Source organism: Lactuca virosa, chromosome 1 (assembly GCF_052849685.1).
Source record: "Lactuca virosa cultivar CGN04683 chromosome 1, Lactuca_virosa_CGN04683_v6, whole genome shotgun sequence".
In the NCBI taxonomy this organism is placed as follows: domain Eukaryota; kingdom Viridiplantae; phylum Streptophyta; class Magnoliopsida; order Asterales; family Asteraceae; genus Lactuca; species Lactuca virosa.
The window spans coordinates 21,359,196-21,374,177 of record NC_136426.1 but is presented as its reverse complement, the minus strand read 5'-3'; the positions used below and the strand labels follow the sequence as shown (position 1 = coordinate 21,374,177).

Sequence of the window (14,982 nt, the reverse complement as noted above, 5' to 3'; positions counted from 1 at the left end):
GAGTCAACTGGAAGGTTGAATTTGACCAGGACTTTGACTTTAACCAGAGTTGACTTAGTTTGACTTCTAGAGTTCAGTTTGGAGCTAAGTGTTTTATTGATATTAGTAGCTCAGGGAGCTAGTGGAGCAGCGGTTCAGAAAGTGGTCGGACAGCAGCCAGAGGGTTATCAGCAAAGTTCAGCAGTGCGAGGTGAGTCTCCTCACTGTTTGTATGGGTCTACGGCCACAATGCCGACCCATTTAGTTTATGTATGGTAGGAAGACCCGGGGGTTAGCCCTAGGCATTATGCATGAAAGACCAGGAGGTGGCTCCTAGCACACAATATATTATTATGAATGGTAGGAAGACCCGGGGGTTAGCCCTAGGCATTATGCATGAAAGACCATGAGGAGGCTCCTGGCACACAGTACGTTATTATGTATGATAGGAAGACCCGAGGGCTAGCCCTAGGAAATATGTATGAAAGACCAGGAGGTGGCTCCTGGCGCACTGCATGCTATTATGAATAAAAGACCAGGAGGTGGCTCCTGGCACACTATATGCGGAGTAGCCTAGTAGAGTAGTCTGTATAGTTGTCTTTGTGATACTTGCATGAAAGACCAGGGGGTGGCCCTTGGCACTTGTCTGTAAGACCCAGGGAGTGGCCCCAGGCTTGACCAGGAAGACCACGTGCGGCCCGTGGCATAACCGCAAGACTATGTTTGGCACATAGCACCTTAGCAAGACTATGTTTGGCACATAGCACCTTACTTGATTATGGATATGTTGGCTATGAATGGCTCTTGGCTATGTATGGCATGTATGGATCAGTTGGTTTGTATGGTATGTGGTATATGGGGAACTCACTAAGCTTCGTGCTTACGGTTTTCAGTTTTGGTTTCAGGTACTTGTTTTCAAGGAAAGGAGTCGGTTCGATCGCAGCGCATCACACTATGTTTTCCGCACATGAGATCTTTGGGATCACACTCTGATAGGGTTTTATGATAATATGTTTTGATTACTGACACTTTGGCTTGACACGAGATATTATTATGAATGTTTTTATACTGATGATTTATGTAATAACTTATTTAAAAATGAAATTTTTTGGCCTTGAATTTTGGGATGTTACACTCCATATGGAATTATATTATCATCATCAACCAACATCATTAGTTTTGTCTCATCATTTGCATATTCATCAACATCAATTGTAGGAGAAGCATCAGCAACAACCTTACATTTATACCTATAATCACCTCCATCTATATGACTTCATTATAAGAAGGAACATGGTTGGTTGTCATATGTAATAAATTACACATTTAGTTACTTCCAGCACCAGAAGCCCTATTTCCATTAGAACAATTTCCCCTGACAAATCGATGAATACCACTTTCCGTAACATTACAACAAACAATTGTACTATGTTGAGAGGCATAATACTAACAAAACTAAGAAAACATATGACATCACTATCGTCTAGAATCTGCATAACTATATTTGATCGAGAACATTGAAAAGATAGACGTATTTGGTTAGTGTGTAACATGGACTTGGAAGCAACCAACATAATTAACCCGACGAAGTTGATATCATTGCTTATATCTACACCAAAACATGTGTAGTCTGAAGCAATATATTACATAGATCCTTTAATATGTTGTCATTGCCACCACTAGAAACTAACACTCGAAAAAAATAATATATACATACTCTTTTCAAAATGTGTAGTGATGGTATCAAAAACACAAATATATAGCGGTGTGAGAAAACAGTTTTTGCAAAAGTGTTTAGATTAGAAATAAGCTATAAGCTTTAAGCGGAGGGGGGAAGCTTTTCAAAAGTAGTTTATTTAGCTTCTCCCCACCACAATAAACCGATTTTTAATGTTTCCTATCCAAACACTTAAACTTAGCTTATAACGATGGGGATAAACAATAAGCTATAAGCTCTCTTTTTTCCCTATCCAAACACCCTCTAAGTATGTGGCCACTAATCATTATGAATAAAAAAGTATAACTACATTGCTATTTTAGGTAAATAAAATAAAGTATATTACCATATTTCATATTTGTAGGCAGAGTAAAGTATTCGTTGTTTTGTTATACTCGCAGAAGAGAAAAGTCAACCAATTCGAATCCGAAGCATATTTGTGTATCTAATTCTCTTGCAACTCACTTTAGTATATGGTATATACAACAAACCAATGTGCATGAGTTACCATATAGCACACCAGCTCAATAACCCGATCTAAATACAAATCAACAATCATAAAAGATATGACTAACTACACGTGTAAAAAAAATTCTAATCTTAAAGTTAAAATCCCCAAAGGCATATATTTATATATATAAGTTTATCTTCTTAGTTTTGTTGAGTTTTTTGTAGCTGCTTGCTTACACATGCAATCCGGCATGGGGTATGTGAAAAGTGAGGCAGTTGGCTTCTTCAGTTCGCTCCCCTTTACATCACTATGATGAAGCATTTCCCGCAGTTGCTTTTGAAAGCTCTCCCATCTAAACATCACAATAATCAGCAACATCATCCTTCACAAGTTCATATCATTTTTCAAGCAAAATTTCAAAATTAGGTTATCAGTTTCATGTTTTGAAAGCATTGAGGTTACATACATATATGAATCTGAAAGATTCATCTATTCTTCTTATGAGGATATGTAGTGCCATGTTACCTGATATGGGGGCTATCGAACAATTGAGCTAATTTTCTCTTGTCAGGTATTATCGTCTTTGCATGTCCTTCATAAAAATAGCGTCTGTGACCGATTAAAAAGTGTGGAAAATTTCCTCCCTGAGTAGTAACAAAAACCTCGCTATGTAGACATAACGTATAATCAAGAGCAGCCAACCTAGACGAGTACCCCTGCATCAAAAACAAACAATCAGTAAGTAAAGTTGAGGGACCAAAAGTGTAAATTTCAGATGTATACTAATACTACCATAAATGGAGCGAGCTCCTCAGGTGAAGCTAATGTATCCTTTGTTTCTAAGCGTGGAAACATTTGTTTAAGTGGGGCCATATATTTTTCTGCTTTGTAGATTTTACCCGCTGCCACATATACAGAAGTATTGTTATCAAAACCCATTCCCCTCAGCATCATTCCAACCTACAAGTTAAACAAACAAAGGGAACTTTTAGTCTTTCAAAACATTATAGTTTCAATTATTTTTCTTATTAAGGCTTTGAAAAATGAATCTAATTAATAGTCATTGTACCTCGAGGGGGGTTAAAGGGCATTTTCCATCCATTCTAATTGCACCGGGTTTTATTATACGATTCTTTTTCCGGAACTTTCCTCTCCAACTTCTTTCACGGGCAATATCCATTTCTTTTTGTTCTTCCTCCCCACCATCATATATGCAACATGAAAAGGCAACCATGTCCTTCAAAATAAGCAAACATTTCAGGACCATTTAATAAAAGATTTGGGTTAAATGCATTTAGTCCTATAAAGATTATGTTCTAGAGTTGTGCACCTCTTCAAAACGGAGATGAACCGAAATATATTTTCCACCACTGCTAGAGCTATTACGGATCATTCTATCAACCATTTTTGCTGCAAGTGTGCGTATAGGTTCTGAAAACCTAAGTGCCCCAAAGTTGGAAAGACATCTATGCCCCTGGATATCTGAAGGAACAGCATGAGCCAATCTGTTAGAGAATGGCGCAATACGTACAGCCCTGCACAATCAATAATGTCGCAGCCCTGGTTGTTAAAATAGATGGAAATAGTCAACAGTTTTATGATACAAAAAAAAGAAAAACCTACAAATTTTATGAAAACATAATCTATTGAGTATATTGGTATGATAATAATATAAATCAAAAAGGTTTGTAAGATGGCAGATTTACATACCCTAATTCCAGAAGCTTTGGCAAGACCTTTTGAAGGTAGTAAGTTGGACTTGACCAACCTTTGACTCTCAGATTTACAATGTTGCTTATATTGTTGTCAAAACGTGTAAGTACATCTTCTGGTAATTCTCTAACCACATTCACATGACTTCTCAATGCGTATATGAAGAATTCCTCATCAAATATATCCCCAAACTTGCTACAATTTGGAAAGGGAAAATATATAATGGGGCTTGAATAAAGACATGTTACATGGGAAATGAACATTTTGTTTGAAAGCATAACATGTTAGATGAGTACCATATTATAATAATGCACCCTATGTCCCAAATCTAGAATACTCATCAACAAAGAAATCTTGTGGACCAAAATAAATGCAATAAATAATTCAAAAATTAGCTACAGGATATTCTTATTAATCATGAATATATACAAGATTACAGGGATAATTTGGGCAGGAGACACCAAATACAAATATAAGCCCAATACAAATACAAAGCCTATTTACTAACAATAATAATTTTTATCCTAGAACAATGTGACACTTCACAAGGGTATTTATGTCATCCTAAAACTACAAGGGTAAAATGGTCGTTTCATGCAATTCCAGCAATTTCCTGGTCGGAAACAGGTTTAAAAAGTTGGGTAGCTTAACTGTCCAAAAATTCCTATGTGTAGCCTGAATGATAAAAAGTGAAAAGTAGTGTTGCCTAATTATATAATATGACCTGGCAATTCGTGTATTCGTGTCATGAAAACGTGTCAGCCATGAATTTGACACGATACGGTTACACAATGAGAAATAAGCTTTATCTCAAATTTTAAGATGTATTCGTGTCGTGTATTCGTGTCGTGTCGTGTCTCTCACAGATTCGTGTCTTCGTGTCTGAAATTGCCAGGTCATTAATATTCCTTGTATTTATTTGCAAAATAGGAGGGTTTATTTATTTGATCAGGTAAGCTTCTTTGAACAAAGCAGAACTTATATTTACGACTTGTTAAATCATATTTTATCACCAACTTCAATAAATTACTTGACTTCTCATTTAATTACAAGGCTCCACATCTGTCATTATACATATACCAAAAAAAGCTATTATCATTCTCATTTGCAAAGATACAAACAAATATGGATAGTATGATTAATCATATACCAAAAAAAGCTATTATCATCCTCATAATCATAAACACTTAATATTTAGTATTTTCAAGTGATACGAAAAGGAAAAACAATGGGAAGTTAATTTAACAGAATTTAAAATAATAATAATAATAATAATAATAATAATAATAATAATAATAATAATAAGAAGCTACCTTGAGTCACGCCATACACTGTTTAAATGAAACATTGGAATGACAAGTGTAGCATTCAGTAGCCCTGCCACTGCCACCGCATCACATATCTGATTTTGAGAATATATATTAATTAACTACATAAGTTTTATTTCATTAATTATATAACTAAATACCAAATTTAAAGTAAGGTTAGAAAAGTACAGATAATCTTTGTTGGTTCAACCCCCCATTTGCTTCAATTATGAGGAACCCATTTGATTTTGGTAATTCTGGAATTGTAACAGATCATAAAAGAAGTTATATAAAGATAAGATTTAGAATCAAAGAGCAAGATAAAGAAAGATTAAAGAAAGAGGAGCAGTTAAAAGATGAGTTCACAAAACATCTAGTAATCATCCCTTTCCATTTATAGTATTGCCTGTTTGCCATGTGTTCTACTTAATTATGGGATTAAATTACTTGAAAAGCACCAACCTGCTTCTGAATTCTGGAGGGGAATACAGGGCTTCCAAGATTGACGTGTCTTCATGTTCCACACATTCATCATCTGTGATTTCCATTTTCCATGCAGAAAGTTACAAATTTAGATACCTTCAAAATACAACTCTAGAAAGCATGAAAATTGAAAACAAAAGAAACTCATAGCTTTTTCTTCATATACAGAGACTACAATTACAAACTACAAGGTTAAAGAAAACCAATTGCTTGCTATATGGCTGATCAATCATTAAACAAGATGAAAGGGAAATTAAATGAAATTTATTATATATTCTTCATAATAACAAACCAACTATGTGTATATGTATATGTATATTCTAAACAATTTCTAAAGTTAACTAATTAAGTGAATTATAACCCCATAAAGGAATAGAAACCTATACTAATTACCTTCTTCACTTCTAAACATTATGCTAATCCTAAATTAGGTAGCATGAGCTAACTAAAAGTCTCTTTATGTTGAATTCAGATTCATTAAATGAGGGTTTGCCTGCATTAATTACTTAAACCCTCGTTTGAGATGACTGATGAGAAAGCTTTTTTGATTACAAACATTAGGCACAATAAACGTTTCCCCCAAATTCAAACTCTACTTTTCATGGAAAATTAGGAACTGATTGGCTATTTTCATGTGGATCACACTTTCCGTGTGCAAAGAAAAGAAAGATGTTAAAAACAAAAGCATTGCATACATATAACAGAGCAATGAATAAAAAACATATTATTACCAAGTCATTGCTGCGATTATTCTCAGCTTCCATATACGGCCACAGGTGTTCAAAAACCTGCGGACTCCGATACAAAGATCCCACCGGAGCTGTTTTTCCGGTGCTACTTTCACTACCTTTACTAATAATACCAACATCAAAACCCATTGTACCCATATACAACAACATTGCAGAGATATAAAGCAAGGGAGCAAATAATAAAATCCCTCGCCGCCTATACACCGCCGATATCACAACATACACCCACCGCTCCACAAAACTCTGCAGCTTCACGTCTACACCACCACCTCCACCGCCTCGGAAACCGCCTCCACCTCCACCGCTGCTGCCTTTGTTACGACGAAATCGAGGGGAGGAAGGAGGTGATGGGGACGGCGAGATGCTCCCACTTCCGGTGCTTGGCCGTCCTAAGCGGCTGTAGCCGTGCATTTCGTGGGATCTTTAAGTTGATTACAACAAATCGGATACCACAAAGATTCCAACTTTCTTCGGATTTCTCACAATTTCAACTTGCCCAGGTACAGAAGGTTGAAATTGGGAGAAACCCAGATGAGAAAATAAACTAAGAATCAATTACTGTACATGTAACTATACCAAGATGGATTTGGGAAAAAGAATGATAATAATAGTATAATGTCAGTGTCAATTACAGCGAAGGGGGCATGGTAGCTTTTCTTGAAGAGGTAACAAAAACAACCGGGGGGAATAGAGTTTGGACTAAATTGGATTCAAAGCGCGTAGCAGCGTCAGAAGCTACAAATCCCATTAAATTCCCACTTGTGATCTTCATTGCGAATAACTTTATTAAAAATTAGAAAGTGAAAAGTATAGTGTGACTTTGGGTTTTCTAACGTGGCGTTATTTATGACTTTTAAGTTTTAAGTAACGCTCTTCTTTCTTCTGGAGGAGCTTCACCGACATTTTCATGGCATCTGTCGGCAGTGATTATTCCTATGGCTGGTCAAAGTTAACCGTGGACGGTAATTGGTCAAGTTACTGGTTGACAAGAAAGGACGTGATTTCAACACAAATCATAGTCGAGAAGACTAGATTTGCAATGTGGATGGTGTGACATACTTTTAACTTTGACATTAACAATCATGGAATAAGAACCATTGCAACTTGTTTTCATGTGAGAGAGAGATTTATAAGACATAAAAGGAAAAACCATAAGTGGGAGGGAACTATAAAATGGGGAGCACCATAAATGGCTTCCTTAGTCTTATATTGGGGTTATCTCGTCACAAAAGCGAACCAATGGCTTTTTGGATTATAGAATTGTTTCTTGAGACACAACAATAACAATTAGAAAACTTAGTCCCATAAGAATTGAGTTAAGGGGGGAGATAAGAGTTGGGAAGTCAAAGTTGTTTCCAAAGTACACATTCGGCTAATATAAAAAGAGAGAAAAAGAAATGGATAAAACTCATGCTCGGCGCGTATGATATCTGCATATTAAATAGTTAGTCCACCATGTATAAACAATAAAGCATGAAACAAAAAATGTTAGGGGTGAACATGTGCTTAAAGTATGAAAACACAAATGATATGAGTAAATACTATAAATAAATCATGGGCCATGCATTGGCCACAAAGCTTGTAGTCAAAACTATCTATAACATTTGCAATTTTAGGTATGTTTCATTTTAGCCATTCATTTAAAATCCTTGTAATTTGGTCCCTAGTCGAGTCTGTTGGGCGTACTCTATGAGTACGATGGGTGTGTTGGCTCGTTGGTTTGGTTGCGGAGGCGCCCACGTACGTGGGGCGTACGAGGGAGTACGTGGGGCGTACGGTCAGCAGGGGCAAACCCTAATTTTTAGGGTGTGTGCCCTATTTAAACACCTTAAGTTGCTTTGGGAGTTTCTTATGACCAACTTCCATCCCTCTAAGCACTGAGAACGAAACCCTAGCCTCCATTTGAGTGTTTGTGAGCCATTGTTGTGATCTTGTGGTGTTTTTGGTTACTTACTTACTTTGAAGGAGGTGAAGCTTGGTGGTGAAGCTTTGGTGGAATTGGAGCTTGAAGATCCAAAATCTTCATCAACTTTGCAAGCTTTTTGAGGTATAAAGCTTCTACCTTGGTACTCCAACTGTTAGATCTAGTTTAGGGCTTTGTTTTGGTATGTTTTGGCCCCATAAGTCCTCCTTATGAGTATGAGTCACTCCAGGAGTTAGGAATGCTAGATCTTAGCCTCTCTAATGTTCCTTATGCATAAAAATGCTACTTTGATGTCTTATTTTGGACCATGCATGAATTAGGATTCTTATTATGAGTCTTAATGGTCAAAAACGAGTATTGGGTCCTTTTGAGCCATGTAAAGGCTCCAAGTTAAGAACTTTATGGATTAAGACGTTTCTCTAGACTTGGATATGAAATTTGGATGTTGGAATGCAAGTATTAAGCACTTAAGGAAAAAGTGTTTAATATACGCATACGTTGGACGCACGCAAGAGTACGCTGCGCGTAAGTGTCCGTGTCCGCGATCATGTATTCAGCCTAGTACGCGGGGCGTACGTCTGGTACGCGCAATGTACCAGGCCTGATCTTGGGCTTTTGCGACTTTGGGCCATATTTGGACTATTGGGGTTTTGGGTCATGTTCGGCCATTAGCCTTTCTGACTTTGGGCCATTGCTAGGCTTTGGGCCTTCTTGGATTTGGGCCCATATTGGGCTTTGGGTATCATATTAGGGATTTGGGCCGTATTAGGCTTTTTGATGCCATTGGGTTGGGCCTCGGTTATTGGGCCAAGTGAGGAAAGGGTAAAATGGTCTTTTACCCTGGGTGTTGGACAAATGAACTAGGATCCCAGTTATGGTTTGTGGCCCATTTATTAATTGGGTATTATTTGATGACGTTTAGTGCGGAGATTTCCCGGATTAGCAGCCCGTGCTTTTATCTGATTTATTCAGCAGTTTGCGGTGAGTCTCCTGTGACAACCCGAAAAATTTATTCTTGTAAAGTCAAAAACAGCAACAAAAGGTCAAACTTATAGGTTTCTAAGCCTAGTATAAGTTAGGGTTGTGTGTTAGGGAGTGAACCACTAAGGATATGGAGTTCGGAGTATAGCATTCGGGCCTTAAACCTCATCAAGTGAGGTTCACGGCCGCAAACTAGGTTCACGGCCGTGAACCCATGCTATATATAAGAGTTTGGCTCATTTTCTCATCACTTCTTCATCTTCTAGCCGTGAACCACCCCATTCTCTCTCAAGTATCATCCACCAAAAGCTCTTCTTTCTCTTCAAAATCGTAAGTAACTCATCCCTTCTTGTTGTTCATGTGAAACCCCTTTGATTCATCACTTTGCTTCAAGATCTTCAAGGGCCGTGAACCCTTCATAAGGCCGTGAACATTCATCGGGGCCGTGAACCCTTCATGTTTGGGCCGTGAACACTCATGTGTTCTTGGATCGTGAACCCTCCATAGGGCCGTGAACTCCATTTCAGCCTCCTAACTTGCTTCTAACACTCTTTTGGTGAGTTATTCTTGCATCCTAGGTTGTTTCCTAAACACCTTTGTAGTTATATTCACTAACTATATACATATATGTATAATAATATGCTAAATAGGACTCGTTTGTGCTTCGGAATTTCACTCGGGAAACTTACCAATCTATACCAAATTTTTTATTTAAATCCCTCAAATAAGGTGAGTTCATACCCCTATAATCTACCTTTTGAAATGGTTTAAAATGCTTTTTAGGGGGGGGGGGGGGGGATACAAGTAAAACACAAGATTGCTTGTGTTTAAAAACATAATTTTACTTATTATGTTTTCTTACTGTTTAAATGTATTTGAACTTGAAACTTGTTAAAGTCATAGAAATCAACTTATAAACTATAATAGATATAGTTTATGGATCATAGGAACTATTTTACAAAAATCCAGGTTAAAACATGGAAATGAACTTATAAACTATAATAAATATAGTTTATGAAACAAAAGGAAATCTTTTTCCAAAATTACTTGTTAAATTATAAAAAGGTTTTACACTTTATGTAAATAATTAGTACAGGATTGTGAACCGCTAGATGTACCACTCAGGGTACCCGTTAGAATCTTAATTATAACCAGAGTCTTCTTAAGGGAGAGCGCGAGTTGGTGTATAGATCTATACGGGACTAACTTTGTATTAGTATGGTTATAATGAATATTCACAATAGTATTAACTAATTATTTACATAAAGATATACTTTTCCTAAACTTTCCCAAGGGATACTAATTATATGATTTCTCAGTATATACAATAGGCTTAGATAAAATTGAAGTCCGATAGACAGTGGAATGTGTGACTTCTGCCTCATTTCCTGTTCCTTGTTTGGTTGTGGGCTTAGGGCAGATTCACCCATTCAACTGTCTATTTGATCTCGGTATTATACAACTCGTGTGTACTAAGCAGTGTTGTAAATATCGGCCTAGGCGCTAGGCGGTCTGCAACTGATTACGATTAGGGGTGCTTGGCGGAAATTGGTCAATATCGGTCAAACTCGGGCTAGGCGGTCCTTGGCGGTCCTCGGCGGGAAGATTTTAAAATTTTCAAAATTTCAAAATTTCAAATATTACACCAAAATTTACAAAACTTCAAAAAGTTATAAATTTTTAAATATTCAAATATTCAAATATTATACCAAATATTTCAAAATTTCAAATTTCCAAAATTTTAAATTTTCAAATACTTTTTTTCTTAGGATATATTAAGTTTTAAAATAGTTTTATTAGTAATTTATGGTCCCTGATTAATCCTCCGATTAATCCCCGCCAAACCGATTAATCGCTTGACCCCAGTCGACCGCCGAGCGATTTTTACAACTCGTGTGTACTAAGTGATCATAGGAGGGTAGTATCGTCATATCGAGTTTTCAGGGTAATTACATGTTTAGATAGGGTTACTGATAAACAAAATTGGGTATCATTAAGCTAAGTATGGTTATTATACTTGTGTTTCTCGGTCTTGGAGCGTTTAAGACTACAAATCGGTTTTATAGAAAATATAGGATTTTCTATGGCTTACATCGTTATTTTGGAAGATAAACAGTTTTCGATAGAACTTTCTGAAAACAATAACATTTATCACCGAAAACAATGTTTCACAATAGAGTTAATGAAACAAGAAACTTATTTACAAAAGGTTTAATACTTGTTATTAAACTAGTATTACAAAAAGGACCTTTAATGGTTAATTCTATAATTCCTTAGTTTATACATTCGAATTATATATAAATAATATCTGATAGGCAGTGGAATGTGTGACTTCCGCCTCATTTCTTGTTCCTTGTTTGGTTGTGGGCTTAGGGCAGATTCACACATTCAACTGTCTGTTCGATATTAGGTTATATATAGTTAGTATAAACTAAGTGATTATGGAAGGAACTATTGTGGTTACCATTTTACCAGAGATTCTTAATGTGAATTATGGAATTACTTGAGGAATACATTAGGATTATATATAATAAAGATCCGGTAGACAGTGGAATGTGTGACTTCCGCTTCATTTCCTGTTCCTTGTTTGGTTGTGGGCTTAGGGCAGATTCACACATTCAACTTGTAACATCCGGATTTTCAGGGACATTATTGTGTATGTTAATCTTGAGATTTAAGGAGGGACTCGACGAGTTGAGGGACCAACTCGCCGAGTCGAGTCGAGATTGCCGCGTGGATTTAATGAATGGACTCGACGAGTCAGAGGAGGGACTCGTCGAGTAGGTGCTGGGCAGAGAAACCCTAATTTCCCGGGTTTGGGACCTATTTAAAGGCATTTATAGCCTCAATTGCGGCTACCTTCCCCTGAGAGCAAACCCTATTTGCTATTGTAGCTAGAGAGTGAGAGAGAAGCTCATATTGTGGTTCTTGGTGCATTTCTATGGAGAAGGATGAAGAGCTTCTTGATGGGGAACAAAGGAAGGCAGTGGATCTGTGGTATTGAGTGTTTCAGCTGCTAAGAGAAGATACAAAGTTCTCATCTTGTTCATTCCTTGTACTAGATCTCATTTTGGGAGTTTTAGGGCTTTGCTTCCATTCTTTTGAATCTATGAGTCGAATGAGACCTGGTTGTGGTTGGAAACCTCAGATCTGGACCTCCTAAGGTCCTTAGAGTCTAGACGTCTCAGCTTTAGTGGTCCAAATGAGGGTTGATGAGCAAAAACCTTCATGAAGAGCATGTATTGGCGTTTTGAAGCAATAGCATCATGTATGAACGTAAAGATTGAAGCTTTACGTAATTATTGAGCCTTGGGATGATAGATCTATAGTTTAGAGTGATAGATCTGGTTGAAATCGTCTGAATGAGAAATCAGATCAAAGGGACTCGCCGAGTCCATGACCTGACTCGACGAGTCGGCAGGGTTTGTCCTGATGGATTGATTGTGCGATAACTCGGCGAGTTGGGGGTCAACTCGACGAGTTGAGCTGGACTTTTGAGACTTCTGAGGATACGAGGGGACTCGACGAGTCGCAGGAGTGCACTCGACGAGTCGGGTCAAACTTGGACTGTTGACTCGAGTTTGACTTCTGTTGACCATGGGATTTTGGTCAATATTTGTGATGGAGACCTTGGAGGGGGTAAAATGGTCTTTTACCCACTTTAATGAGTTAGAAAGAGAAAGACCCGCCTTCGATTATCTGAGTTGTGAAAAGAGTAATAATAAGAGATATTCATCCCTTGTGTTAGGAGGAGACTAGTTCGAGATCCGAGCGCGAGGTTATTTGCTCACCTGCTAGCCGAGGTGAGTCTTCTCACTATACATTACCTAGAGTGGTATCTATGTGTAGACCGAAGGGTCTTGTGTGCTATGTGTATGTATGAGATTATGTGCATTGTGATATATGTATGCAATGTGTTGTATAGACCGGACCGGAGGGTCCAACGATATAGACCGGACCGAAGGGTCCAACGATACAGATCGGACCGAAGGGTCCAACGAGCTATGACCGGACCAGAGGGTCCAACGAGCTACGGGACTGGAGGTTCCCGCTGAGACACATCGACCGGAGGGTCGTACTGTAGCCTCGAGTGGCGTATGTGTTGTATGTGGTATTTTGAGGAACTCACTAAGCATTTATGCTTACCGTGTTATGTGATATGTGTTTCAGGTATCAGCGATGGTCGCGGGAAGGCGTCGGCATGAATTGTACACACTGGCAGAAGATTATGTGTTGAGATTCTGGGATATGTTTTATTGTGATGACATTGATACATGATATTTTGAGAATATTATATGAGATTTATTATGTTTGAAAAATGAAAAATTGTTTTAAAATTTACGTCGTTACAAGTTGGTATCATAGCCTTGGTTTGAGGGATTCGGATGCACCTTCGGGCGTATCTGAACTCAAACTGCGGATTTTGAGGGAATTTTCATAAAAGAAACAATTTTTCTAAAAAGAGTAAAAGATTTTTGAGAAAATCAGAACGGAGCAGTGTGTACGATCAGCCAGCGCCCGAACGGTGATTTCCCAAAATACCCTTACATTATGTGTTATGAGATATTATGTGATATGCTATGTATGCTAGAGATAGGCTAGGTATTCATATTTTAGGACTAGAGTGGCCTGATTTGTGATGCCTTAGCCTAGGAGTTGCTGTTATATGTGATGTGCCTTCGAGTATGTGTTGAGTATGAGTATCCAGCAGGAATCCTTTTAGAGAGGGATCTGAGTAGAGGAGTAATCTAGGAGAGATACCTAGATGAGCATTTGAGGAGTCTACTGAGAGAGTAGTCAGATGCCCGCGTGGGGTAAAGTTGCTTGAGTTCGGTGATATCCTTTGAGTATGAGGAGAGTAAGTGGGTAATAACCTAGAGTGGTTTTACATGTTGGTAGAAATTATTCGATGCCTGAATGCTGCTTGCTTCGTGCTTTGTGGAACTCTTGATGATGGGAGTCACCTACTAAATGAATATGACGATATTCAGGAGGTAGATGGCTGGCATCATAAGGAGTTCTTCAGCAGCTGATGGCGGAGAAGTGTGAGAACCTAGGAAGAGCCTAGGAAAGGGTGACCCTAGTCAGATGAGTACGCTGACAAGAGTAGAGCATTTCGCAGAGGAGCGAACACACGTGACAGGATTAGTGATCGAGAAGGTTGAGCAGCTACTTAGGAACTCGGGGATGGTCCGCGCAGAAAGTATGGGTAGATGTGGCAGGTAGTATGGGCCCGTACTACTGAAAGCAGAGGACCCATACTCGATGCAGGGAACATTCCGGAGGATCTAAGTAGCAGATCGAGAGGTGAATTCATGGTTCGAGTACCATGATTTGTAGCAGAACGAGAGGTGATTTCGTGGTTCGAGTACCATGATTTGTAGCAGAACGAGAGGTGATTTCATGGTTCGAGTATCATGATTCGTAGCGGATTGAGAAGGGAGAACATGGTTCGAGTACCATGATTCGTAACGGATTGAGAAGAGACAACGTGGTTCGGGTACCATGATTCATAGCAGATCAAGAGGTGGCCATATGGTTCGAGTACCCTGACTCGTGGCGGTTAGTGCTTCTGGTTTACCGGTTATTCTGTGGTGATTGTCTAGACTGAGATCAGATGTGAAAGATTATGGGGCCAGATGGCCATGATGAACGAGTTTTAGTAGAGCATCCCTTGA

The 14,982-nt window shown here is 38.3% G+C and overlaps 1 protein-coding gene across 2 annotated transcripts; it reads right to left on the bottom strand.

Moving 5' to 3' along the window:
* Nucleotides 1–2,115: 2,115 nt before the first annotated feature.
* LOC145119765 (O-fucosyltransferase family protein) lies at nucleotides 2,116–7,191 on the bottom strand. 2 transcript variants are annotated; one of them, XM_079055806.1, is made up of 10 exons: nucleotides 6,382–7,191; nucleotides 5,630–5,702; nucleotides 5,357–5,424; nucleotides 5,174–5,262; nucleotides 3,858–4,055; nucleotides 3,478–3,682; nucleotides 3,217–3,384; nucleotides 2,940–3,107; nucleotides 2,673–2,863; nucleotides 2,116–2,499 (listed from the first exon to the last, which is right to left on the bottom strand). In XM_079055806.1, exons 1-10 carry the CDS (start codon nucleotides 6,808–6,810, stop codon nucleotides 2,340–2,342), a joined length of 1,749 nt encoding a protein of 582 aa, XP_078911932.1. In that variant the 5' UTR covers nucleotides 6,811–7,191; the 3' UTR covers nucleotides 2,116–2,339. The 2 variants fall into 2 exon arrangements, with proteins under 2 accessions (XP_078911932.1, XP_078912544.1); XM_079056418.1 differs by lacking the exon at nucleotides 6,382–7,191 and adding an exon at nucleotides 6,044–6,115.
* Nucleotides 7,192–14,982: the final 7,791 nt, after the last annotated feature.

Coding starts and splice junctions, on each gene's coding strand:
- LOC145119765 (XM_079055806.1), bottom strand. CDS start 6,810: ATGCACGGCTACAGCCGCTTAGGACGGCCAAGCACCGGAAGTGGGAGC. Junction 5,425..5,629: donor CCTCCAGAATTCAGAAGCAG/GTTGGTGCTTTT, acceptor TTACAATTCCAG/AATTACCAAAATCAAATGGG. Junction 3,108..3,216: donor GCCCTTTAACCCCCCTCGAG/GTACAATGACTA, acceptor TTTAACTTGTAG/GTTGGAATGATGCTGAGGGG.